Source organism: Budorcas taxicolor, chromosome 21, assembly GCF_023091745.1.
Source record: "Budorcas taxicolor isolate Tak-1 chromosome 21, Takin1.1, whole genome shotgun sequence".
NCBI lineage: Eukaryota > Metazoa > Chordata > Mammalia > Artiodactyla > Bovidae > Budorcas > Budorcas taxicolor.
In genome coordinates, this window is record NC_068930.1 from 70,527,205 (window position 1) to 70,552,854 (window position 25,650).

At 55.3% G+C, this 25,650-nt stretch overlaps 1 protein-coding gene across 1 annotated transcript in view; it reads left to right on the forward strand.

Moving 5' to 3' along the window:
* The window catches only part of DYNC1H1 (dynein cytoplasmic 1 heavy chain 1), a 61,611-nt gene that overhangs the window by 11,769 nt on the left and 24,192 nt on the right, over positions 1 to 25,650 (forward strand). The window contains exons 6-34 of the mRNA XM_052659503.1: positions 787 to 1,058; positions 1,150 to 1,377; positions 4,492 to 5,568; positions 6,228 to 6,407; positions 7,850 to 7,999; positions 9,724 to 9,870; positions 11,360 to 11,500; positions 11,854 to 12,030; positions 12,120 to 12,230; positions 12,313 to 12,432; positions 12,914 to 13,153; positions 14,831 to 14,986; positions 15,127 to 15,240; positions 15,457 to 15,567; positions 15,646 to 15,855; positions 16,007 to 16,153; positions 16,493 to 16,659; positions 16,755 to 16,928; positions 17,702 to 17,867; positions 17,950 to 18,138; positions 18,234 to 18,428; positions 19,092 to 19,374; positions 19,849 to 19,949; positions 20,508 to 20,667; positions 21,570 to 21,813; positions 21,986 to 22,169; positions 22,370 to 22,582; positions 24,334 to 24,572; positions 24,738 to 24,894. Of these exons, the coding sequence (XP_052515463.1) occupies positions 787 to 1,058; positions 1,150 to 1,377; positions 4,492 to 5,568; positions 6,228 to 6,407; positions 7,850 to 7,999; positions 9,724 to 9,870; positions 11,360 to 11,500; positions 11,854 to 12,030; positions 12,120 to 12,230; positions 12,313 to 12,432; positions 12,914 to 13,153; positions 14,831 to 14,986; positions 15,127 to 15,240; positions 15,457 to 15,567; positions 15,646 to 15,855; positions 16,007 to 16,153; positions 16,493 to 16,659; positions 16,755 to 16,928; positions 17,702 to 17,867; positions 17,950 to 18,138; positions 18,234 to 18,428; positions 19,092 to 19,374; positions 19,849 to 19,949; positions 20,508 to 20,667; positions 21,570 to 21,813; positions 21,986 to 22,169; positions 22,370 to 22,582; positions 24,334 to 24,572; positions 24,738 to 24,894 (6,053 nt within the window). The remainder of the gene's footprint in view (positions 1 to 786; positions 1,059 to 1,149; positions 1,378 to 4,491; positions 5,569 to 6,227; positions 6,408 to 7,849; positions 8,000 to 9,723; positions 9,871 to 11,359; positions 11,501 to 11,853; positions 12,031 to 12,119; positions 12,231 to 12,312; positions 12,433 to 12,913; positions 13,154 to 14,830; positions 14,987 to 15,126; positions 15,241 to 15,456; positions 15,568 to 15,645; positions 15,856 to 16,006; positions 16,154 to 16,492; positions 16,660 to 16,754; positions 16,929 to 17,701; positions 17,868 to 17,949; positions 18,139 to 18,233; positions 18,429 to 19,091; positions 19,375 to 19,848; positions 19,950 to 20,507; positions 20,668 to 21,569; positions 21,814 to 21,985; positions 22,170 to 22,369; positions 22,583 to 24,333; positions 24,573 to 24,737; positions 24,895 to 25,650) is intronic.

Genomic DNA, 25,650 nt, shown 5'->3' on the forward strand with positions numbered 1-25,650 from the left:
TTATATACTCACTAAGATATGGACGTTCACTAGTACCGAAATGTATACCTTGAATTTTTTTTAATGCTTCTGAAACCTTTATTTCTTTCCTGATAGATTTCTTTTTTAAAAATCTTATGCCAGAGGAAGTTTTAAAAAAAAGACCAGGACCCAGGTTTTTATGTGATCTGTGTCTATGATACACTCCCCCTAACTTGAGCCATGTGTATAAAATTTAAATTTTAGTGTTCTTAATGCTGATAAAATTCAAGTTTTACAAAACCAATGCAGTGTTACTAGAATGCTTAGATCGTAGAGAAAGCAAACAAAGATGACATCTCTGGGACTGCCACTCACAGCCTTTGGAGTGTGCATGAATGGTGACTGACAGCGTACAGTGTACCGTTAGTATACAGTATACTGACTGGCACTCTTCAAAAGCAAAATTGAGACCGCACTGGCATCACCTGTTAATAATATTGTTTTTTTCAAACAGCACAATTTCTGTGTTTACTAAATCTTTTGCAGCATCAAAATCTTCCATTGTGAGGATGTATTCTAGTTTACCTAACTAGTATTGGGTTCGCCAAAAAGTTCATTTGGGTTTTTCCATAAGATCGTATGGAACAAACTTTTTGGCCAACCCAATATTTAAACCTAGAAGGAATACTCTTTTACTTTAAAAAAAAAAAGTTGAGGTGTAATTGACATAGAACAGTGTATACTGTAGTTGTCTGGCTTCGTGTGAAAGCTATAAAACTGGGAACTGGATGTGAAAAGTGTGTAACTGTTTCTCTATTAATCTAGGTCTGAAACAGGCTTTGGAAACGGTGAATGACTACAATCCTCTGATGAAAGATTTTCCTCTGAATGACTTGCTGTCTGCCACTGAGCTGGACAAAATAAGGCAGGCACTTGTTGCAATTTTCACCCATTTGAGAAAGATCCGAAACACGAAATATCCCATTCAGAGGGCACTGCGCTTGGTGGAGGCGATTTCGAGAGACTTGAGTTCTCAGTTACTAAAAGTATTGGGCACTAGAAAACTGATGCATGTCGCCTACGAAGAATTTGAAAAAGTAAGTTGTAATATATTGGGAAGCCAACTTTAGGGCATTTCGATGAAAATGTGGTTTAATAATAAGCTTCCCCTCTTAAATTATGTCCCAGGTTATGGTTGCGTGCTTTGAAGTTTTTCAGACGTGGGATGATGAATATGAGAAGCTCCAGGTATTGCTGAGAGACATTGTCAAAAGGAAAAGGGAAGAAAACCTCAAGATGGTGTGGCGGATCAACCCTGCTCACAGGAAGCTTCAGGCGCGCCTTGACCAGATGAGAAAGTTCAGACGCCAGCACGAGCAGCTGAGAGCGGTCATCGTCAGGGTCCTGAGGCCGCAGGTGTGGCTCACGGTCTGAAAATGCGTGCCTGCATTGCTTGAATGACTCTCTGTCTCTCTCTTTTTTTGCAGTCAGCTACCTGTTTCTCTTTTACACTGTGAAGTGCTTCTCTGGCTCCATTTTCATCTGTCACTGTCATCTTGAAGATCATAGCGTTTGAGTTCAAATCTTTAACATTCTCCATCCATTCATTCCCATCCCCAAACTGCATGGACCCGAGAGCCAAACCTCCTGGGTTTACCCCCTAATTCAACTGTTGACCTAGCCATCTGACTGGGCTCATTGTTTTACTCTTTTCCTCAGACTCCTTATCTGTAAAATGTGGTAATAATTGCGTTTGGCTCAGATTTATTGAAACAATTAAATGACCCCTTTTCTTTTTTCATGCTTTTTTTTTTCTCTCTTCTCAATTCACCACTTGTTTGAGCACTACTTTTCTCCCTTTTAAACAATCCAGTCCAGAAATAGCAGGTGGATTGATACACGTGTAGGTAGACGAATTGGTAAACGGATAGACACGTGCTAAAGCCAATAGCCAGTGTTAATCATAGGCTCTCGGTGGGGTCTTTCGTGTGTGTGTTTAGGATTCTCTCAGCCTTCCCGTAGTCGGAGAATTCTGGAGTGTTAGTTGGGATGGGCGATCCGGTCTGGAAGCCTTGCATCTCGGTTCATTCTCTGTGAGGAGTGCCTGCCGCCCAGGGTGGAGCGGGTTGCTAAGGAGTGCTTGGTGTCTTCTCGACTCGCGCAGTCCCGATCCATGTGCACACGTGTGCGCGTGTTGGTTTTTCGTGTTGACCCTTTACTGTGTCCGTGAGAGACTTGACTGGGACTGATTTGTTCTAGCTTAGGGTGTCTCAGCCCTTTGTTGCATGTGCGTCTCAGATATCCCTGTTTTAAAACATCATTGTCTACTTTCCATTTGTAAACCATGTGGTGTCTACTGCCTTTTTGTTTGTAAAGTGCGTAGTAAACTCGTGTGCAGGCGTGCATTCTCAGGATGGTCTTAATGGAGGATTAGTCTGTTCACATTTAACGTCGTTATTGGTAAGTTTGGATTGAGAGCTTCTGTTTGCTAGAGACCTAACAGCTATATTTCTTTGAATTTTCTTTTTTAGTGTTTCCTCTAGGGATTACTGTAGGTCTCTAATTTATTGTGATATACGCAATACTGACTGAACCTCATAATCAACATAGATCTGTTTCCTCCTGCTTGTCATGTTTACAGCAAGAGAAATAATGCTGTTCTTACAATGCATCTGTATCACATACGTTATTAGTATGTGGTATTACTGTTACATATGTTATAAACCCAGCACTACAGCGTTACAAGTTAAGCAGTCACATATATCTTAGAAGAATCAGCCGGTGAAAAGAAACATAATGACATAATCTTTTCCATCTGTCCCCAGTTTATATCTTCTAGTTCTGTTCGTTTCTTTCTGCGGCCTGTTACCTCTGCCATCTTCTCTCTGTAGCCTGAAGAAATTCTTTGCCATTTCTTGTCCCATAGGTTTGCTGGCAACACTCTCGTATTTGAAGGCTAGTTTCACTGGTTATAGGAGTTTTGGTGGACAGCAGGTTGTAAATCTGTCCAGTCTTTTCAGTCTTGCAGGGCTCCCCAGGCCTCCTGGGTGTGTGTGTAGTTTGCTGCGTGGGCCCTTGCCAGGCTGTCTTTTCCAGAACGCCCCCTTTATTTGTTTCCTGAATTTCAGGTGCTAGGTCTTCCTTGCTGCGTGGGCTTTTCTCTAGTGGCGAGTGGGGGCGACCTCCTGTTGCCGCGTGTGGGCATCTCGTTGCGGTGGCGTCCCTTGTTGTGGGGCACAGGTTCTGGGGTGCCCGGGCTTCAGCAGTTGCCGCTTCCGGGATCTAGAGCGCTGGCTCTGCAGGTGCGGTGCTGGGCTTGGTGGCTTCGCAGCACGTGGGGTCTTCTGGAGCAGTGCAGGCAGATTCTTGCTCCCTCGGCCGCCAGGGAAGTCCCCAGAACCCCCTGCTGTAAGCTGCTCTTCCACTCCCCCCTGCAGAGCTGCGAGTCTTCCTGCCTGGGCTGGGGTGGGAGCACCCCAGGCCGGGCTCACTGCCCTCACCTGACGTCAGCACACCTCAGGGTGTCGGCTGCCTTCGGTTGTTGTCCGTTGTCCTGAAATGGCTGTTTAATCACTTTGTCCAGTTTTTGCTCCTATAATGCCACTGCCAGGAGTTCTCAGAATGTTTTTAAATATATAAAATAAAAGGCACAGGTTTACAAAGAAACATTTGTCCACAGTTTTGAAGTTATGATCTGTGGACAGTAATCTGTGTGCTTCTCCATGAACACGTAAAAGGGCAAGACAGGCCTGATAGCATGATTCTGAAGTAGTGAACGTAAACAAGCTCTCAGGATTACAGTACAGCTGTCGTGTGATGTGGAAGCCTTTATTGATGACAAAGGGCACTGGGGACAGCTGTAACTGTTGCCTACATTCATGACTGAAGAAAATGCTAAATTTAATTAGGCTTAGTGAAAATGATTTTCTCCAAATAAATTCACAGACTGTCTGAACTTCATGTGTGGCGTCTATGGACCCCAGATCAAGCCCCCTGCCTGGCGGTGTAATTCCGTGAGAGTGGGCGTGAGCTGTGCCTGGGGGTCTGCCGCGTCCCGAGGCACAGGGCCTGTGTGCTCTGCTGTCCGTCCAGGAGTGATCAGGGGACTGAGCGGGACCCTCTCAGTTACTGTCATGCTTGACCTGTCCCCGTGCTGCAGTGTGGACCCTGGGCGGTGATCTAAAGTTTTAGAAATAAAAATGAGAAGTATATTGGATACTGACTTTGTATAAACCACTCCTATGAAGTCCTGAGCTTCCCAGTGCAGTTTGAGGGAAGAACCACAAACCCAGGTCTCAACACTTTTTTATTTTAGCTTCTTCAGCCACAAAACTACATTGTCTGAAGGTCTTTACAGCAGAGTTAGAACGTGCAGTATCGTGTCTTACACGGTCTTGACTTGTGGTTGTAAAGTATTTGACTAAACGTCAGGCTTACGTGGTGGACTGGTCAACTTGTGTGGTGTGTGCTACTCAACGAGGTAAGTCTTCCCCTTGGCAGACCTGTTTTCTTCCAAACCCTCTCCTCCAGGTCACAGCAGTTGCACAGCAGAACCAAGGAGAGGTGCCCGAGCCCCAGGACATGAAAGTGGCCGAGGTTCTCTTTGACGCTGCCGACGCGAATGCCATAGAGGAAGTCAACCTGGCTTACGAGAACGTCAAGGAAGTGGACGGGCTGGACGTCTCCAAGGAGGGCACGGAGGCCTGGGAGGCCGCAATGAAGAGATACGATGAGAGAATCGACAGGGTGGAGACTCGGATCACCGCGCGTCTGCGAGACCAGCTCGGCACGGCCAAGAACGCCAACGAGATGTTCCGGATCTTCTCCAGGTTCAACGCGCTGTTCGTCCGGCCTCACATTCGCGGGGCCATCCGCGAGTACCAGACACAGCTGATCCAGCGTGTGAAGGACGACATCGAGTCTCTTCACGACAAGTTCAAGGTCCAGTACCCGCAGAGCCAGGCGTGTAAGATGAGCCACGTGCGTGACCTGCCACCGGTGTCCGGCTCCATCATCTGGGCCAAGCAGATCGACCGGCAGCTGACGGCCTACATGAAGCGCGTGGAGGACGTGCTGGGCAAGGGCTGGGAGAACCACGTGGAGGGCCAGAAGCTGAAGCAGGACGGGGACAGCTTCCGCATGAAGCTCAACACGCAGGAGATCTTTGACGACTGGGCCCGCAAGGTGCAGCAGCGCAACCTGGGCGTGTCGGGCCGCATCTTCACCATCGAGAGCACGCGCGCCCGGGGCCGCGCCGGCAACGTCCTCAAGCTGAAGGTCAACTTCCTCCCCGAGATCATCACCCTCTCCAAAGAAGTGCGAAACCTCAAGTGGCTCGGCTTCCGCGTCCCGCTGGCGATCGTGAACAAGGCTCACCAGGCGAACCAGCTGTACCCGTTCGCCATCTCGCTGATCGAGAGTGTGCGGACCTATGAGCGCACGTGCGAGAAGGTGGAGGAGCGGAGCACCATCTCCCTGCTGGTGGCGGGCCTGAAGAAGGAGGTGCAGGCGCTAATCGCCGAGGGCATCGCCTTGGTGTGGGAGTCCTACAAGCTCGACCCCTACGTGCAGCGCTTGGCGGAGACGGTCTTCAACTTCCAGGAAAAGGTGCATGCCGCTTCCGTCTTCCCCATCCCGGAGGGTTGCCAGTCAGTTAGCAGTTAGCTCTCCACAGAGGTTGCCCACGGTTCCGACAGCTCAGGGCCATGTCTGCCGAGCAGGAGAAGGAGGCCTTCCCCTCACCGGGCTGTTGGATGGTGTGGGGGCTTTAGGGAGGCCATTCAGTGACAGTCCCCATTGCTAGGGAGCCAGGGAAGAGATGAAGGGCACGAGAGCTTCGTTACTGATAAAGCTGCGTGGACAGCGGGCTGGCGCTCGGCCCACCCCTGACCTGGCCCTCCTCCCCACGGTCGCCTCCGCCTCCTGGCCCTGCTCCTGCCTCGGCAGGCAGGGCGGAGTCTGCTGGGCTGGTGTGCGGCTGGCTCCTGGAGAGGGAAGGTGCGGAGCAGCGCACATTGATGTCCTGCTCCCGCACGTGCAGGCAGAGGGCACCTTCCCGGGAGTAGGAGCAGGAACGGGGAGGTGCCGGTGTCCATACCTTTCCCCTCCCTCCTTGGAGACAGGCGGGGTGTGGTGTCAGGCCAGCACGCAGGGTTAGCGCTCTGAGGAAGAACTTCTCTGCCTTGGACGTTTATTGAGAAGAGTGTACACAAGATAAAGGCCTGGGGTAAGCTGGTGATTTAAATGCGAACTGCACCTTCCTTTAGGTGGACGATCTGCTGATTATCGAGGAGAAGATAGACCTGGAAGTCCGCTCCCTGGAGACGTGCCTGTACGACCACAAGACTTTCTCCGAGATCCTGAACAGAGTACAGAAGGCTGTGGATGACCTCAACCTGCACTCCTACTCCAACCTGCCCATCTGGGTCAGCAAGCTGGACATGGAGGTAGGTGGCGCCGGCTGCACATGGCGTTGTCTGCTGTCTGCACGGGGGTGGCCCCGGTCCACAAGTCTGTTAGGTCGTCCCTGAAAAGCTCGTTTCCGTGGCAGTTTTCAGTGACCGTGACCATCCAGTTCTTTCCAGAAATCCCTGTAGCTGACAGTAGAGCCAAACTGGGGTAGTGCTGCAGGCACCCTCCTCCTGCGCCGGGAGCAGGGAGCTCTGGGGGAGGAGAGGAGTGCGCTCTGTTTTCCGGGAGCGCGACAACCTCCTGCAGCCTGTCTCTGCTCTGCTCACGACTGAGGTGGCTCTCCTGGCCGCCTTCTCTGGCCGCCTGTCTCCCTCCACCAGCCCCCCAGCATCCACGCACCTCTTGTTCCTGGTTTAGAGGATCTTGGCTCACCCTTGTGGGGTGGGTGTTGGAAGCACACTCAGCACCCCGTGTGGCTTTCTCGTCAGCAGGTGTCAGAGCAGCCGTGAAGTCTCCAGAAGCAGGGAGGGTGCTTTATGGCAGAGGTCACTCAGTGGACAGGTGGCCGCTGGTCAGTTCTGAAGCTGTGTGTGGGTCACAGGTTTTTCCTTCTAAAGTGGATTAGTGAAATGCAGTGATTGCTCCAATGGCCCTGAACAGAGCAAACGTTCAGAAGCCCCAGTCTTCTGAATCGAGTGCAAGCCCCAGGTTTTCTCAGGCCGCCCCCGCAGCATTCGCAGGATGCTTGAGTGGCTCACAACGAGGGGGACTCTGAGCAAGATGTGCGGACACCCTAGTCCTTGGAAATCTCACAGATGAGAGATTTCTGACTTCATTTTTCACTTGAGGTTTACTGTGGTGATCATTTTACAAATAGGTATACATATTGAATCCGTATGTTGTACATCCGAAACTAATGTTATAGTCAGTTATTGAGGGCAGGAGGAGAAGGGGGTGGTAGAGGATGAGATGGATGGGTAGCATCACTGACGCAGTGGACTGAGTTTGAGCAAACTCCAGGAGATAGTGAAGGACAGGGAACCCTGGTGTGCTGGGGTCACAAAGAGTCAGACATGACTTAGCAACTGAACAGCAACAATAACAAAATCACTTGTGCCTCGATTTGAAGAAGAAAATGGCTTCACCTGCAAATTCCAGTTTCCTGGTTTTGTACCCGAGGCTGGTGTTGGTCTCTGCATTTTCTGTTGCACTGAGCACATATCAAGGCCTTCACCACACCTGTGCGTTTGTGCTCTGCTTGTCGCTTGTGAGCGGGAGTCCGCAGGTGGAGAGCACAGTCAGCCTAGTGGTCAGTGACCCGAGGCTGGAGGGTGAAGACGTGAGGTTGAGGAACCGGGGGTGCAGGCTTGTGATCAGGAGCAATTCGTCCTGGGCCTCAAACAGCGGTTTTCTGTCAATATGCTCTGCAAGCTAACTTCAGGAGAAACACTGTTCTTGGGACATGTTCTCTCTGTAGATTGAAAGGATACTGGGCGTCCGGCTGCAAGCTGGCCTGAGAGCTTGGACGCAGGTGCTCCTTGGACAAGCGGAGGATAAAGCAGAGGTTGACATGGATACAGATGCCCCTCAAGTTAGTCACAAGCCTGGAGGAGAGCCAAAGATCAAGGTGAGTGTCTCCCAGGGCAGCCGGTTCCGCAGTAAATAAAGCGCCAGTGAGAAAGCCACTGCGGTGGGCAGACCTGGGCCCGGTCAGCGTCCCGGGGTGACGTGGGGTGAGGAGGAGGCTCTTCACCCTGTGCTCCTCCCGCCACCATCCACGAGGGCAGCACCAGGCAGACCCAGAGGAGGGCCGTTCTGCAGAGAGCACCCCAAGTGCCAAGGCATGAGAGAAAGACGGGAAAAGCTGAGTGTTGCAGAGTGGAAGAGATTGAAGGGTTGTGGCCTCCGACTGAGGTGGTGTCCTGTGAGACCCTGGGAAGTCTGACTGGAGGCCACGGGGTCACGGAGCCCCCATTGACTGAGCCACTGAACGATGGACCGGCGCTCACGTCTTTGTTTTGGTAACGACACCACTCAAGAGGAGGCTGAAGAGGGTGCATACCTTTCCTCTTCACGCCTGCCTTAGAACTCTGCTCTACGTCAAAAACAGTTTCAGAAACACGTGGGGGTTTTTTTTTCATTTATTTGGCTGTGCCGGGGCTTGGTTGCGGGGCATGGGGTCTCCCTTTTGGTGCAGGCTCGGCAGTTGTGCTCACAGCTGAGTTATTTGTGGGGTCTTAGTTCCCCCACCACGGAGCATTGGAAGGTAGATCCCTAACCACTGGACCACCGGGGAAGTCCCAGCTTTATTTATTAATTTTTTTTCCTTAATGGAAAATAAAACTTAGAAATCTACACTGGGGGAAAAATGTCTCTTCTCCTAGGATGTACGTAGGAATTAATTTGAAGAACTGAATATAATGGTCTGCTGCAAGTAGAAGGTCAGACTGTGACCCTAAAATGTCAGTTTTAATAAAAATCTGAGTAGAATTCTCCCGAAAGGATGCGGGAGCACACTGGACAGCAGCCCTCGTCTCCAGGCGGCCGTTTCCCATCGTGGGAAGGAGGGCTCTGAGGGGGCCTGGCAGGCTTTCCAGAAAGGTCTCCTTAAACTCTGCAGGTAACACAGGTGCTGGTTAGACGTGCGTCCACCTTACACTGATGCGTTGAGCCATACTTTAGTTCTGTGTGGTCGACAGTATTTGTGTTCTCTTTACCAGTGAAAGTCTCCAAATCAGAAGTCTGGTAGAAGTGGGCAAGTAGAAACTTTGATCTGAGAGAAACAATTGGCTTTTTTTTTTTTTCCCTACCCAGACTTCATGTTTTCTTTTAATACTTAAAATGTTTTCACTTTTGAATATTACAGATATTCATCCCTCTGGGGTGAATACTTTTAAAAGAAATTACCGAGATGCAGAAACGCAAGTGAGGGTGTCTGAGTTGATCGGACGTGCAGTGGAGACTGAGCTGAAGTTCTTAAACTCGCTCAAAGCGCTGGTGGGCGGCACAGACTGCTCCCAGCCTGCGAGCCTACAACAGCCGGGTCGGCCTGTGTCACTGCTTTCTCAGGCCGCAGGGTCCTCACGCCCCAAGATCCTCACACACATCAGATCCCATGGCGCTTCGCTGATCGCCCAGGAGGACCCCACGCGGAGCTGCCTTCTGACCGCCTCCGGGCCCTTGGGGAGGGCTGCAGACCAAACATAAGCTCACAGAAGGCCGAATCTGTTAGCAACAGACTTTCTGGTTCACACAGAACTAGTGTAATGATTCAGAGAGAGAAAATGGTATATTTCAAAGCCCTTGAACTGAAATAGACTGCTGAGTCAAAACTACACCTTTGCTTTCCAGAACGTCGTTCACGAGCTGAGGATCACCAACCAGGTCATCTATTTGAACCCGCCCATTGAGGAGTGCAGGTACAAGCTGTACCAGGAGATGTTCGCCTGGAAGATGGTGGTACTGTCTCTCCCCCGGATCCAGAGCCAGCGGTACCAGGTGAGTGCCCGCAAGGAAGCCCTGAACCTCAGCTCAGCGCTCTTGTCAGCTCAGCGCTCTGGCGGAACGCTGGACGGGGAGCGATGTGACCCAACACTTGCCCCTAGTTACTGCTCCACACAGTCCCAGGTGTGTCTCTTGTCTGAGCTGTGCGCATAGCTCCGTTCTCTCTCCTCCATCCTCTGGGGCCTGGTCTTCGCTCCTGGCTCCCCCAGCTCTCCCTGCACCTCGCCGCCCAGTCCACGTCACTGGTTCCTGCGTGTTCCATGCCTGCCCCACCCTGCCCTCCGTGCCCCGTCTGGGCTGCTGGCCCTGCGCGCTCCTGCCTCCTCTGGTCCTTACCCTGAACTCCACGTGCTGGTCCTGCCGCCGCCTTGCGGCTCCACGTGGCCGCCTGCAGACGTCCCCTCCCTCAGACCTGCGTCTCCCCGTCTTCTCTTCCCCGGCCTCTAACCTGCTCAGATCTTGATGTCAGCCTGGACGCCCACTGTCTCCATCTTCAGAATTTACCCTGGTCTGTTTCTTGTGGCGTCCAGTGCTGTGGTCGTGCAAGGTACATCTCACCCCCTAGGCCTAGGTGAGCCCCCTCCTCACTGGTCTCTGCTCTTGCCCCTCTAAAAGCTGCTGTCAGCGCAGCAGCCCAGAGTACCTCTTAGGTGTGTGTTGACCCCGACGCTCTGTTTCGAGGGCCTGGTAACGGTTCCGGTCTAGCCCACCATGGGGGCCTGTGGGCCCCCGACACATGCTGCCCTGCCGCCTGCCCCTCCCCCCCGGCTCTGCTGCAGCATGCTGGCCCCACCTGTCCTCACACGGGCCAGATGGACACTGGCCCCCGGGGCCTCTGCCCTTGCTCATCCCCTGCCCCCGCGGCTGCCTTGCCGCCCCCAGCTCTGCCAGGGGTCACCTCTGTGAGGCCTCCTGCGCCTCCCTGTGTGAAATCCGTCCTGCCCCCACATTCCTTCCCCACCCCGTTTCTCCACAGCCCTGCTCGCCTTCTGACGGCCTGTGTATTTTGCTTTTCCCTCGGTCGTCTTCCCTTCCCCCGCAGAACTTAAGTCTGTGCCAGCAGAGGCCTTTGTCTGTTCATAGTACCTGCAGCAGTGCCTGGCCTGCGACCGGCCCGCAGGTTGTTGACCCCGACGAGTGACTGCACGCTGGTGTTCACACTTGGTGGTGGTCCCTCGCTCCCTGAGGTGACACCCTCAGTCCCGCCTGCTGGGATGAGAGGCTCGGGTCTCGTGGGGCCCTCTCTGGACACCCTGCTCCCCGCTCCTGAGGCACGCCTGCTCAAACAGGGATGCCACACCTTCTAGCTTGTGGTTGATGCTCCTTTCCTTGGTTTGATGAGTTAGGTTACCTGTGACCGGGATGAGTGAACGTTATCCCTTAAGTACCATTTCTTTCAATTTACTTCAACGCCGTGAAAGGCAGCTGAGGTTCACATTTCTATACACACTCCCTGCATTCATCTCCGCCTTTGTTCGATTAGGTGGGCGTCCACTATGAACTGACGGAAGAAGAGAAGTTCTACCGGAACGCCCTGACGCGGATGCCGGACGGCCCCGTGGCCCTGGAGGAGTCCTACTCTGCAGTCATGGGCATCGTCACCGAGGTCGAGCAGTACGTCAAGGTGAGGCGCTCCTCTCACTCCGGTGCGTGTGTGATCTGTCCTCGATGCAAGTGTGAGCTTGAATGAATGTGGAGCTAAGAAGTCTTGACCAAACGTAATGCGATTTATGAGGTAATATTTGCTATTTGAAAGCAAGGAGTGAATGGTAGAATGAACCTTCTGGGATATTAATCCTTTTGGAGAGCAGAAAACTCTGTTCTGTTTCGGTTGGGAGACCGAGCGTTCGGAATGAGAGTTTTTTCCTAACAGCGATGAAGGGACACGCGCCTTTTTAGCAGAGCACGACCGCACGCGTTGGCGTTTCACAGAACGAGAAGTCGAGCTGCTGTGGGTGGCTGTGCTTTTGTCTGCAGGTCTGGCTTCAGTACCAGTGCTTGTGGGACATGCAAGCCGAGAACATTTATAACCGGCTCGGGGAAGACCTCAGCAGGTGGCAGGCGCTGCTGGTCCAGATCAGGAAGGCCCGGGGGACCTTCGATAATGCAGAGACCAAGAAAGAGTTTGGGCCGGTGGTCATAGATTACGGCAAGGTGAGCCCCGCCGGCCGCCTGGAAGGCGCACTGTGAGGGCAGCATCTGACCGCAGGGAAGCTGCAGTGTGAACATTCCTCCCCCTGCAGGTCCAGTCAAAGGTGAACCTGAAGTACGACTCCTGGCACAAGGAGGTGCTCAGCAAATTTGGGCAGATGCTTGGCTCCAACATGACGGAGTTCCACTCCCAGATCTCCAAGGTGAGGAGGCGGGACCCCGGCAGGGCGGCAGGCCCGCCGGCCCCCTTGGCTCCCCGATTGACGCCATGCTCTCTGCCCACAGTCCCGCCAGGAGCTGGAGCAGCACTCGGTGGACACGGCCAGCACCTCCGACGCAGTGACCTTCATCACCTATGTGCAGTCCCTGAAACGGAAGATCAAGCAGTTTGAGAAGCAAGTCGAGGTGAGCTCTGCCCCTCGCTGTGTCTTGGGGATCCCCGGGGTGTCTCTGTCGTACCCACTAGTGTCCCCGTAAAGGTGGACCCCAGTGTCCTGGGTGGCTGCATTTTAAAAGGCTCTGCAGGTGATCTTCAGGCACTGTAAGATTTGAGAACCACAGGTTCTTATCTTTTTAAATCTTTTACTTTAGTTGTTAATCTTCAAGTTCTCAAACTTAAATTTCCTTCTCATAGTTTGGACCTAGGGTGTGAAGCCCAGTTCCAGGGCGCTCAGGCCCTGCTCGGGGCCGCCTGAGTGTGGCCGGGGCTGGCCTATCCGGGCCCCCAGCGGCCTGCTGCCCTGGGACGCAGCGCTGTGGGCAGGGGAGGTTCCTGGAGGAGAGCAGGTGCATTCTGTACCCACGGAGGTCTTCTCCTGTGGAGTCTGACCGTAGCTCCTGTTACCCCTCTAGAAGAGAAAGCCCCATGTGTTTGTTCCCTCTCCAGCTCTATCGCAATGGCCAGCGGCTGCTGGAGAAGCAGAGGTTCCAGTTCCCGCCGTCCTGGCTCTACATTGACAACATCGAGGGGGAGTGGGGGGCCTTCAACGACATCATGAGGCGGAAGGACTCCGCCATCCAGCAGCAGGTGGCCAACCTGCAGATGAAGATCGTGCAGGAGGACCGGGCCGTGGAGAGCCGCACCACTGACCTGCTGACCGACTGGGAGAAAACCAAGCCCGTCACGGTGAGCCCCGGCGCGGCCCCGTGCTCTCCCCACACCAGCAGCATCTTCTGTGTCCCCGCTTTCAGACTGAGGCGCCCGGCCGCGGCTGCGCTTCCCAGGGTGAAGGTGCTGCCTTCCTGTAATTAAGGGAGCCGTACTTGCAGAGAGTGGATGTGATACTGTGAAAGCCCGCTTAGACAGACCTCTTTTCAGCCAGACCCCTCGCGACAGTCAGGGAATGCCTCTGAAGCCTAGCGTTTCTCCACTCGTAAGTTACCCTCTTAGTTGTAGCTGGGAGTTAGACTTGGCGCTCTTGTGGACTCAGGCCAGGCGTCCCCCGGTGCCACTGCCCGGCCTGTGCACTGGGGCCGTCCTGGGCTGTGCCAGTGTCTTCGCAGTGGTTAAGCCTCTCTGTGCCCAGAGACTGCCGCAGCCAGGCCTCCGCGTTCACTAGAGTTTGTACTGAGCACCAGCCATGTTCTGGGCAGCAGGAACACAGCGGTGACCAGAAAGGAGCCTGCCCCCAGGGGGACAAGCTCCCGCAGGAGACAGAGGATGAGAAGGGAACCGGAAGGACACGCACTTCAAGTCAGATGGAGACACGTGCTGGGGGAGGGTGTTGGGGCCTCACTGCTCTGCGGGGAGTCTTGCGTGTGGAGACCGGTGGCGGCAGGCAGGCGTGCCAAGGGGTGTGCAGACAGGCAGGATGGGGCTCAGCCATGTAGGTCATGGCCCGCCTGGTTCGCTGGGCGAGATCCACACGGAGGCACACACGTGAACCCTGCAGGGGAAAGATGTGAGTGCTTCCTAGATGCTGGTCTGGTTTTGTGGGCGGGGCTCGGTTCTCCACGCAAGGCCTGGGGACCGATCGGGCTCCTCCCCGCTCCTTCCCCCCGACCCCCCAACCTGGCACACACACACACGTCTGCTGGGTCGGCCTCCGTCCTGCCCTCAGCTGGTCCATGCTGCTGGCCTAAGGTCCCGCTTTGTGTCTGGTTGGGCCAAGGGGCCCCGGGGTGAAGCAGGCTGTGCTTCGCTGATGCCAGCGCTGCCAGGTCATGCGGGGGAGTGAGGGCTGATCAGTAGGCAAGAGTGCGGCACCTCAGCGTGGACGTCTCTGATCGCCTTGCCTCGCGGGTGATGTGTTTAGCTAGAACTCTCTTTGAGGGAGTTCCCTGGGGGTCCAGTGGTTAGGACTCGATGCTCTCACTTCTGAGGGCCTGGATTCATCCCCTGGTCAGGGAACTGAGGTCCCATAGGACACAGCGTGGCAAAAAAAGAAAACTTGAATCGGTACTTGATGTAGTCATTCTCAAAGGTTATTAAAGTGGAAAGAGATCTGTGAATCGTGTCAGTGCAGAAGTCGAGCCGCCTCCAGTGAGAACGGTGCTTTCCTCCTCACCTTCCCTCGTCACTGATAGCACGGCCGTGCCCTTGGGGAGGGCGTGCCTGGCAGGGCTGTCCTGCTCCGGGCCCAGGTCAGCGTCTCCCCAGCACTCCGCGAGGGGACACCTGACTCGACGGGTGCTCCCCTTGCCCAGGTCACGTCTGGAAGTAACGGCACGCATCAACAGCGTGCACTTGGGAATGTTTACACACAGACACACTCAAGGGAGCTCAGAGTCCCCTCCAGTGCCTCGGAGCCGGGCCCCTCTGTCCGGAGACCTGGCTCTGACTCGCTGGCCTTGACTGCTTCAGGGCAACCTGCGTCCAGAGGAGGCGCTTCAGGCTCTCACCATATACGAAGGGAAGTTCGGCAGACTGAAGGACGACCGCGAGAAGTGTGCGAAGGCCAAGGAGGCCCTGGAGCTGACCGACACAGGGCTTCTCAGCGGCAGCGAAGAGCGCGTCCAGGTACGAGCCGCTCCCGCGGGTGGGCGGGCACGGGCACCTCGTGCCGACCTCGCCTCCAGCCCGGCTGTCCCAAAGGCCCTGGCAGGGTCCGAGGTGGCTCCTCTTCTGGAGTATAACTGCTCTGCTGTCCTTGATCGCAGGTGGCCTTAGAAGAGTTACAGGACCTCAAAGGCGTTTGGTCAGAGCTTTCTAAGGTCTGGGAGCAGATTGACCAGATGAAGGAGCAGCCGTGGGTTTCCGTGCAGCCTCGAAAGGTATGCGTCACTGAAACAGATACCGCGTTGCCCTTCGCGTGTTGACAGTTGGAGACTTTACTTAGGAACTTGGCAAGCTGGGAGCTGTGCTGTGAGTTCACAAGAAGTGCCTTCCCGGTCGTTTACCTAAAATTTCTTTAAAGGCTAGTGTTTAAATGTTTCACCCTTTAAAGGAACATTGGCAAACTGAATACCACCTTGGGTTTCTCTTGACAGCTTCGACAGAATTTAGATGGCCTCCTGAACCAGCTGAAAAACTTCCCTGCCCGATTGCGGCAGTATGCATCCTACGAGTTTGTGCAGAGGCTCCTGAAAGGCTACCTGAAGGTGGGTGACCTGGAGCTGCCGGCTGGGAGGTCAGCCGGAAACACGCCACACGGATAACTCAGCTCCCTCTCTCCACAGATAAACATGCTGGTGATTGAGCTCAAGTCTGAAGCACTTAAGGACCGCCACTGGAAACAGCTGATGAAGCGGCTTCACGTGAACTGGGTTGTGTCTGAATTGACCCTCGGCCAAATCTGGGACGTAGACTTGCAGAAGAACGAAGCTGTTGTCAAGGACGTGCTGCTGGTGGCACAGGGGGAGATGGCTCTGGAGGAGTTTCTGAAGCAGGTGCGTGTCGGGCTGTGATGCACACCTGAGCTGTGAAAACGGAGCCTCCCCTGTGGTCCCTCTTGTCCCCATAACGTTAACTCACTCGGTCACTCACGTGGCTGGCGAATGCCCATACGTTGGTGACCTGCCTCTTTGGGTTTCAATTCAGATACGAGAAGTGTGGAACACTTACGAGTTGGACTTGGTTAACTATCAGAACAAGTGTCGCCTGATCCGCGGCTGGGACGACCTCTTCAACAAGGTCAAAGAACACATCAACAGCGTGTCCGCCATGAAGCTCTCTCCGTATTACAAGGTGTGCTGTGGGGCTTCCCTCCCGCACATCCACCGTAATGCCTGCAGCCTCGCGGGGATGTCCCTGGCGGTCCAGTGGTTAAGACTCCAGGCTTCCACTGCGGGGGGCATGGGCTCGATCCCTGGTCAGGGAGCTAAGACCCCAAGTGCTGCCTGGCCAAAATAAGTTAATAAATGTTTAAAAATAAAAGCGGCCAGGCTCACGGTTACCAGGGACCTGTTTTTAGAAAATGGGAGTCACGTAACTTGGTAGGATGTCTGTCTGCATTTTGGGGTAAGTTCTGGCATATCCGAGAGGGGAGAGGGTAGCAGTTGACCTCTGCCCTGCTTCACCCGCTAGGTGTTTGAGGAGGACGCCCTGAGCTGGGAAGACAAACTGAACCGCATCATGGCCCTCTTCGACGTGTGGATCGATGTGCAGAGGCGCTGGGTCTACCTGGAGGGCATCTTCACGGGCAGCGCGGACATCAAGCACCTGCTGCCGGTGGAGACCCAGCGGTTCCAGAGGTGCGGCCTCCGGCGGGTGGGGGTCAGAAGTCTGGGCTTGGCCGGGAACACTGCGTGAAGGCTGACAGTGACCTCGCTTCTGATTTGACCTGTAGCATCAGCACGGAGTTCTTGGCTCTAATGAAGAAAGTATCCAAGTCTCCCCTGGTGATGGACGTTCTGAACATCCAGGGGGTGCAGAGGTCTCTGGAGAGGTTGGCAGACCTGCTGGGAAAGATCCAGAAGGCCCTGGGAGAGTACCTGGAGAGAGAGCGCTCGTCTTTCCCCAGGTGAGGGGGCGTCTCAGGCGCAGACTGAGGGGAGGCCCAGTTCTGTGCTTTCTTCCCTCCTGGCCTGTGTGTTGCTCACTCTGACATCAAGGGTTTTGTTGCCAGTAATCCATTTAATGAATACAGTTTTCCTTTCATCGACTGATTCCTCTTAATCTTCTACCGTGGATTTGTATACTAAGCTCCATTTAAACTATTATTCACCCTCCCAGGCAGCTTGTCTCTCTTAAAAAACTCACTCTGATGATTTTATTTTCTAAGTGGCATTTTTTTTTCTTTCGAAATAGTTTGAGTGAGTGAAAGTCGCTCAGTTGTGTCTGACTCTTTGCGACCCCATGGACTGTAGCCCGCCAGGCTCCTCTGTCCATGGGGATTCTCCAGGCAAGAATACTGGAGTGTGTTGACAATGCCCTCCTCCAGGGGATCTTCCTAGCCCAGGGATCCAACCCAGGTCTCCCGCACTGCAGGCAGATTCTTTATGGTCTGAGCCACCAGGGAAGCCCTCTGAATAGTTTACTTATAAATTGAGCAGGTTTTTTTTTTTTTTTATTGATGAAGTGAGGCGAATTATATGAAATGCATTGTATTTCTCTTCAGTGTCTTGCTAGGTGAGTGAGTCTCTTTTGCTGAGGCTGGAGAAGGCCTGGGTGTGATCTGCATTCAGGCTGGGGATGGTCCACACAGCCCACGCCCACTGGCCTCTGTTACTGTTTGATTCACCTTATTTGTGTATGTGTCACGTTTCAGCAACTTCAGTGCTGTTTCGATTTTAGATTCTATTTTGTGGGTGACGAAGATTTGCTTGAAATCATTGGAAACAGTAAGAATGTAGCTAAGTTACAGAAACACTTCAAGAAAATGTTCGCTGGCGTCTCGAGCATCATCCTCAATGAAGACAACTCCATCGTCCTGGGCATCTCGTCCCGTGAAGGAGAGGAGGTAGTTAGGTTTACGACCGTAACTCAGAGAACTTCGCTCCTGTCTTCCACACACCTTAATTCTTGGGTTTTCTTTATTTCAGGTCATGTTTAAAACTCCTGTGTCAATCACCGAGCATCCCAAAATCAACGAGTGGCTCACACTGGTGGAAAAGGAGATGCGGGTCACGCTGGCCAAACTCCTCGCCGAGTCCGTTACCGAAGTCGAGGTCTTTGGTAAAGCAACATCAATCGACCCAAATACCTACATCACCTGGATTGACAAATACCAGGTACTGTCCAGTGTAAGGGCGACGGTCTGTGGGTGGGGCCACTGGCTGATCTTTAAAACCACTTTTTCGGGTCTCCTGTGTGCCGCGCCTCCCAGGCCCAGCTGGTGGTCCTGTCAGCCCAGATCGCCTGGTCTGAGAACGTGGAGACGGCACTGAGCAGCATGGGCGGGAGCGGTGACGCGGCCCCCCTGCACTCCGTGCTGAGCAACGTGGAGGTCACCCTCAACGTGCTGGCTGACTCGGTCCTCATGGAGCAGCCGCCGCTCCGCAGGCGCAAGCTGGAGCACTTGGTGAGTCCTCCTCCTCCTGGTCAGGCTCCCCTGCCTTCCCCTTGAGCAGCTAAAAGAACTCACACTCGAGAAATATCCTCATTGGTGTCTTGGAGGAAAGCAAGTCGATGGCCTCTTGAGAAGCGCTGGGTAGTCCTTGGCTCTCTCTTCCTGTTGAAGGGCAACCTTGGGGAACAGGAGCCACATACACGTCCTGGTACAAAGGGTGACCTCCCGGTTCAAAGCGTGACGCTCAGCCCTCGGGGTCTTCACGCTCTCACCCCACCGTCCCAGGGCTCCACCTCCGGCGGCGTGTCTGGGAGCCTTGCTGTTTGGCTGCTGGGCTTGTGAGGTCGTGTGGGGCAGACAGACTGTTAGGTCAGAGGCAGCTCTTCTCCCGTCATGTTTTATGTGAGCTGCAGGGTTTTTACTTAAAATAGGGTGTCTCTGTCATTCTCTGTTTTTGTTGCAGTTCTTTACTCTATGTAATTCCATCCTGTGACTACCAGTTCTGTTGTTTTTAAAAGTAAATTTATGTTTCGGAATACTTATTTACATCATAATTGGACCTAGGATCTCATTTCACAGTTTCCTAAGTAATGCGCGCTCCCAGAAGAGGCACTTCCGTACTTCAGTTCAGGGAGTGTACGTTACGATTAACTCCTAAAGTGAGTCTGTCTTCAGATCACAGAGCTGGTTCACCAGAGAGACGTCACCAGGTCCCTGATCAAGAGCAAGGTCGACAACGCCAAGTCTTTTGAGTGGCTCAGCCAGATGCGGTTCTACTTTGACCCGAAGCAGACCGACGTGTTGCAGCAGCTGTCGATTCAGATGGCGAATGCCAAGTTCAACTACGGCTTCGAATACCTGGGTGTTCAGGACAAGCTGGTCCAGACCCCCCTCACCGACCGCTGCTATCTGACGATGACGCAGGCCTTGGAGGCCAGGCTCGGGGGGTCCCCATTCGGTGAGTGCCTCCACACACCTGGTCAGGTGAAGTCAGGGGGTGAACCTAGTTCTCCGAGATTAAGCAAATGATCTAAATGTATTTCTTAACTGTGTGGCTAGTACATTCTTAAACTTTAAATCTTTACATCAGTTACTGTGTTTGTAGTTGACCCTTGAATAGCACTGGTTTGAACTGCAAGGGTCCACTTAGACACAGATTTTTTAATAGATACGCAGTCAGCCTTCTGTGTTCACGGGATTCACATCCTCAGATTGAACCAGCCGTGAATTGAAGCTTCCTTCTGAGGTTGGTTGAATCCAGGATGTGGAACCTGTGGATATGGAGGGCCGACAGTGGGACCCGGTGGAATTTGCTTAGAGACAGAGGGCGAACTGTACTTTGATTTCTTTTGAATAGGATTGTTTTTTACAGTTCTTAAAGCTAAAGACGTATTCTCATTTGAGTTCTCAATTCCTTTTCTTCAAATAACAGGGCCTGCAGGGACTGGGAAGACCGAATCTGTCAAGGCCCTCGGCCACCAGCTGGGCCGCTTTGTTTTAGTTTTCAACTGTGACGAAACCTTTGATTTCCAGGTGAGAGGCTCCGAGGGAGCCACCTAGAGCAGAGCCCGGGTGGGGAGCGCAGGCCCGCACCTCTGGGGCCATGAGCCGTGCGCACAGCGCTCTCCTTTGGGAACGGGGTTACTGGGGCTGTCTGAGGGGCCAGCTGGTGCGTGACGCCAACGTGAGCCTCAGGTCTTCAGGTTAACTCTTCAGTGTGACGTATCCTTCTGGTGTCTGTGTTTAGGAAAAACAAATAGCGAAGGCTTTTTTTACACAACAAAAAGTGTTAGCTCTGTCACTGGAATTTTTTGCACAAGAGGGAAAATAATAATCTGTTCATTTGTATACGGAGTACTTGCTACATGTAGGGCTGGGCTCCTTGCCTCACAGGTGAAGCTGGTTCCACCTTCACAGCCCATTCTACCCCCCTGCACTCCTCTGGGAGGAAGGTGGTATTATTCGCGTTTCAGAGATGAGCAGACAGGTTTCAGGATGTGATTTGCCCGGGTTGGACCAGTCACCCGAGCCAGGATCGGAACCCTGTACGCCCAGCACCAGGGCCGTCTTTCAGCTCCCTTCTCGTTTCAGGCGATGGGCCGCATCTTCGTGGGGCTCTGCCAGGTGGGGGCCTGGGGCTGCTTTGACGAGTTCAACCGCCTGGAGGAGCGGATGCTGTCGGCTGTGTCGCAGCAAGTGCAGTGCATCCAGGAGGCGCTGCGCGAGCACTCCAACCCCAGCTTCGAGAAGAGTGAGGCTCGCCTTCTTGCGTACAGTTACCCTGCTGTGGCTTAGAAACAAGAGGGGGTTTCTTGTAGTTCCCAGACCCGAGGTTGCAGGCGGGGTGGTGCGTCGTGATGGAAGACGTGGGCGGGGCCCAGGATGGCACTGCCCACCTCGCCCCATGGCAGCCAGCGGGGCGGGCCGTGCTTCCTCTGCAGACAGAGGCCCCGGGCTCCTCCCTGTGGCCCCGCAGAGCCAGGCCTTCTGGCCGGAGTGTTGGGACCCGACCCTGGTCATGTGTCTGGGGGTCCCTGGGAGCTAGTTCCACACAGAGCCTAGACGCATGAGCTGGAGGAGTTACATACATCCACGATGGGTAGTTTGCTTGTTAATTTTCCCTTTTGGTCCATAGTAATAGTAGCTCGTCTTACCAGACCCAAATAAAACGAGAGGCGTGTCAGAGAGATGAGTGCCTGTGACCTCCACGCTCGCTTACGGAGGAACCTGACCCTGAGTGTCGAGAGTTGGGGGCTGGTTTTGTCTTTGTGTGTGGGTGGGTTTTTAGTGGCCTGAGGAAAGGGCCGTGTCCGTGATCTTAGCCAGTTGGTTCATCGGCGTTGCTGCTGCTGCTGCTGTGAGGCTATGTTCCTGTTCCCACGTCGGCCTCGTGACGCTCAGTAATAACACGCAGATAGGGTAGTCGCCGCTCCGGTGCCTTGATCTGGGCCACACCTGAGTGGCTCTTACGTGGGCAGGGAGTGTGGAAATGGGTCTCCCTGGGCAGGTGGCGCTGTGCTGCTGAGAGCCCACGGAAAGGCCAGGCCACAGCTCCCGTGGGTCCTGGGCTGGCAGGGTGCTCAGTTTGCCCTTTCAGATTTTACGGTGGTTTTCTGACCATCACAAGCCTTAACACCGTCATATGAATTTCAGCCTCTGCCCCCATTACCTGTGAGCTGCTGAACAAACAAGTGAAGGTGAGCCCAGACATGGCCATCTTCATCACCATGAACCCTGGCTACGCGGGCCGGTCGAACCTCCCAGACAACTTGAAGAAGCTGTTCCGGAGCTTGGCCATGACCAAGCCCGACCGTCAGCTCATCGCCCAGGTCATGCTGTATTCTCAGGGCTTCCGCACGGCGGAGGTCCTCGCCAACAAGATCGTCCCTTTTTTCAAGTGAGTCGCTGAGCATCATTCTTAATCGTGTTTCTGGCACGTGTTAACTGCACCATTTAAACGCGGCCTGTGTAATCCCATTTCTTTCCACATGTCCGTTCTCGTTTCTCGACGTTTGACGCTGCTCGGGGCTCAGCGGGCACTGTTCTTAAGGAAGCCCTTTCTCTCGTAGGCTGTGTGACGAGCAGCTCTCTTCCCAAAGCCACTACGACTTCGGTCTCCGAGCCTTGAAGAGCGTGCTGGTGAGCGCGGGGAACGTGAAACGGGAGCGGATCCAGAAGATCAAGCGGGAGAAGGAGGAGCGCGGGGAGGCAGTCGACGAAGGAGACATCGCAGAGAACCTGCCTGAGCAGGAGGTGAGGGGGCGGCCTCCCCCGCACTGATCCAGGGCTCACGGTCCCGGGACGGACGTGCTAAACGGGCAGCAGTGGGGTGGGTGGGGCGGGGTGCTGGGTCTCCGCACTTGTTCTCAGGGCGAGGGGGAGGCGGGTCCCTGCGGGGACAGAGCCGTGAGCGCGGAGCCGCCGCCCCCGGAGCTCAGCCCGCTCCCCCGCAGATCCTGATCCAGAGCGTCTGTGAGACGATGGTGCCGAAGCTGGTGGCCGAAGACATCCCACTGCTCTTCAGCCTCCTGTCGGACGTGTTCCCCGGCGTCCAGTACCACCGGGGCGAGATGGCGGCACTGCGGGAGGAGCTCAAGAAAGTGTGTCAGGAGATGTACCTGACCTACGGGGACGGAGAGGAGGTCGGCGGAATGTGGGTGGAGAAGGTGAGTGGGGCTGCGGGGCTGGCTGGAGCCTCACAGACGCCCCCCCAGGGGCTGCAGGGCTGGCTGGAGCCTCACAGACCCCCGCCCCAGGGGCTGCAGGGCTGGCTGGAGCCTCACAGACCCCCGCCCCAGGGGCTGCAGGGCTGGCTGGAGCCTCACAGACCCCCGCCCCAGGGGCTGCAGGGCTGGCTGGAGCCTCACGGACCCCCACCCCAGGGGCTGCAGGGCTGGCTGGAGCCTCACGGACCCCACCCCGCCCCCCCAGAGGCCGTGGCGCTGGCTGGAGCCTCACAGATGCCCCCCCACCGCCAGCAGGGGCCACGGGGCTGGCTGGAGCCTCACGGACCGCCCCCCCAGGGGCTGCAGGGCTGGCTGGAGCCTCACAGACCCCCCCCCCCCCCCCCCAGGGGCTGCAGGGCTGGCTGGAGCCTCACAGATGCCCCCCACCGCCAGCAGGGGCCACGGGGCTGGCTGGAGCCTCACAGACGCCCCCCCAGGGGCTGCGGGGCTGGCTGGAGCCTCACAGCCGCCCCCCCGCCCCCCCAGAGGCCGTGGCGCTGGCTGGAGCCTCACAGATGCCCCCCCACCGCCAGCAGGGGCCACGGGGCTGGCTGGAGCCTCACGGACCGCCCCCCCAGGGGCTGCAGGGCTGGCTGGAGCCTCACAGACCCCCCCCCCGCCCCCCCAGGGGCTGCAGGGCTGGCTGGAGCCTCACAGCCGCCCCCCCGCCCCCCCAGAGGCCGTGGCGCTGGCTGGAGCCTCACAGATGCCCCCCCACCGCCAGCAGGGGCCACGGGGCTGGCTGGAACCTCACAGACGCCCCCCCAGGGGCTGCGGGGCTGGCTGGAGCCTCACAGATGCCCCCTCCAGGGGCTGCAAGGCTGGCTGGAGCCTCACAGATGCCCCCCCCCCAGGGGCTGCAGGGCTGGCTGGAGCCTCACAGACCCCCTTGCCCCGCCAGGGGCCGTGGCACTCGCTGGAGTCTCACAGATGCCCCCCTCAGGGGCCGTGGGGCTGGCTGGAGCCTCACAGAGCCCTCCAGGGGCCGAGAGTGGCAGCGGCCCTGCCTACCTGGGAGGAGCCGCATCTGATGGCCTGTGTCCACCAGGCATGCCATCTGGTTTGTGAAGATTTGTCCTAAGACCCTTGGTAGGATTATTTTCTTAAGTGCAGTGATAGCAAAACTTACCTGAAATGTTCACTCACATGGTGTAGTTTGCTCTCTGAAAATGCTAGCTAAAGGGGAATGACAGACACTGGGGAAGAAATGTCTTTGATAGTAGAAGGTCTTTCCAGCATCACGATTAACAATATAAACATGCCCATTGGTACAGAGTTTACAGTCTCTTCTGCACCGGCTTCTTCCCTTCGTCTCCTCTGTGAGAGTCACTTAGGGAAAAGGGTCATGTGCACAGGTTGTGCCTGTGACCCTGAGCCTTGCTCCTGGGTTAGACAAGGGCTCCGTCAGCTGCCCTCCATCCTCCTGGCAGGGGTCTCTCCTGAGGCAGCTTGCTGAGCAGCGCCCGTTCCACTGGCTGCAGCTTCCCTGACTCTTCAGACAGCGCCTCAGTGCAGTTAAACCCTTCTCTATCCGCCATGGTTGTGTCTGGCTCAGGGACTCTGGTTAGAGATCGCAGGCATTGCCTGGAGGGCTCCCAGCACATGTCTCTTGCCGGGCACAGTGAGGAGCAGGAAGGAGCCTTGGCGTGCCTTCTCTTGAGCGCTGATGTCACTGCTGGGTTTGCCCCCAGGTTCTCCAGCTCTATCAGATCACCCAGATCAACCACGGCTTGATGATGGTGGGGCCCTCGGGCAGCGGGAAGAGCATGGCCTGGCGCGTCCTTCTGAAGGCTCTGGAGAGACTCGAGGGTGTGGAGGGTGTGGCCCACATAATCGACCCCAAAGCCATCAGCAAAGACCACCTGTACGGAACCCTGGACCCCAACACCCGGGAGTGGACGGACGGGCTCTTCACACACGTTCTGAGAAAGTGAGTGCACGTGGGGTGGGGTCGGGGCCTCCAGAAAACTAGGGCCTGGCGTTCTGTCCTTGTGGAAACTGCATTATTCTTAAACAGTCTCGGAATACTTCAGAGATGGTTGCAAGCTGAGCGTTTTAGTCTGAGTCACTGCTGTCTTAACCCCTTCCACTCCAGGATCATAGACAACGTGAGAGGTGAGCTGCAGAAGCGCCAGTGGATCGTCTTTGACGGCGACGTGGACCCTGAGTGGGTGGAGAACTTGAACTCGGTGCTGGACGACAACAAGCTGCTGACGCTGCCCAACGGGGAGCGCCTCAGCCTCCCGCCCAACGTATGGCCTGCGTGCTTGTGCCCAGCGTGCTCAGCCAGGAGGGCGGCTCTGGTCGCCCTGGGGTAGCCGAGGGGCAGTAGCTTCGCAGTTGGCGCCTCTCTTGCTAGGGTTGTTCCATCCCCAGGGCCAGTGAGAGACTTTCCAGAGGGTTCATTTGTAACCTGCTGCTCACTGGTTGTCAGGCATGCTCTGTAATCAGCCTTTCCTGCAGCCCGGGGAGGTAGGGTTGTGGTGGGGATTTCTGGGAAGTGGCACAGTGAGGGATTTAGACGTGGACCTCACGGTCATCCCTCGGAAATGAGCGTCTTGTATGGGTCCTTCTGATTACAACGCCTGATAGGTGGGTAACCATGCGCAGGCCTGGCATGGACGTGTGTTCATGCTTTGACCCCACGTTTATGGAGTGCCACGGTGTGCCGGGCCCCTTCTGTATGCTGCAAATACAGCCGTAACCAACACAGACAAAACCGCTGCTCTCCTGGGGCTCACAATCAGAGGCGGAGGACACAGACGGGAGAAGTGGGCACGGGGCTGTGGAGCGAGCAGACGAGTAACGCGGCTGAGGCAGGACATCGGTCCGTCAGGGCTTCACGGGACTGCTGGCGGCCTCAGTGGAGACTAGGGCCTGAGGGAGCAGCTCCCGGGCGTTGGGATGGAGCCTTGGTGGCGGGAGGAGCCCCTGGACATGCCCACACACACCGGGAGGGGGGCGGTTGGCCAGGGTGCAGGGACGTAGGGACAGGACCCGAGGGGAAA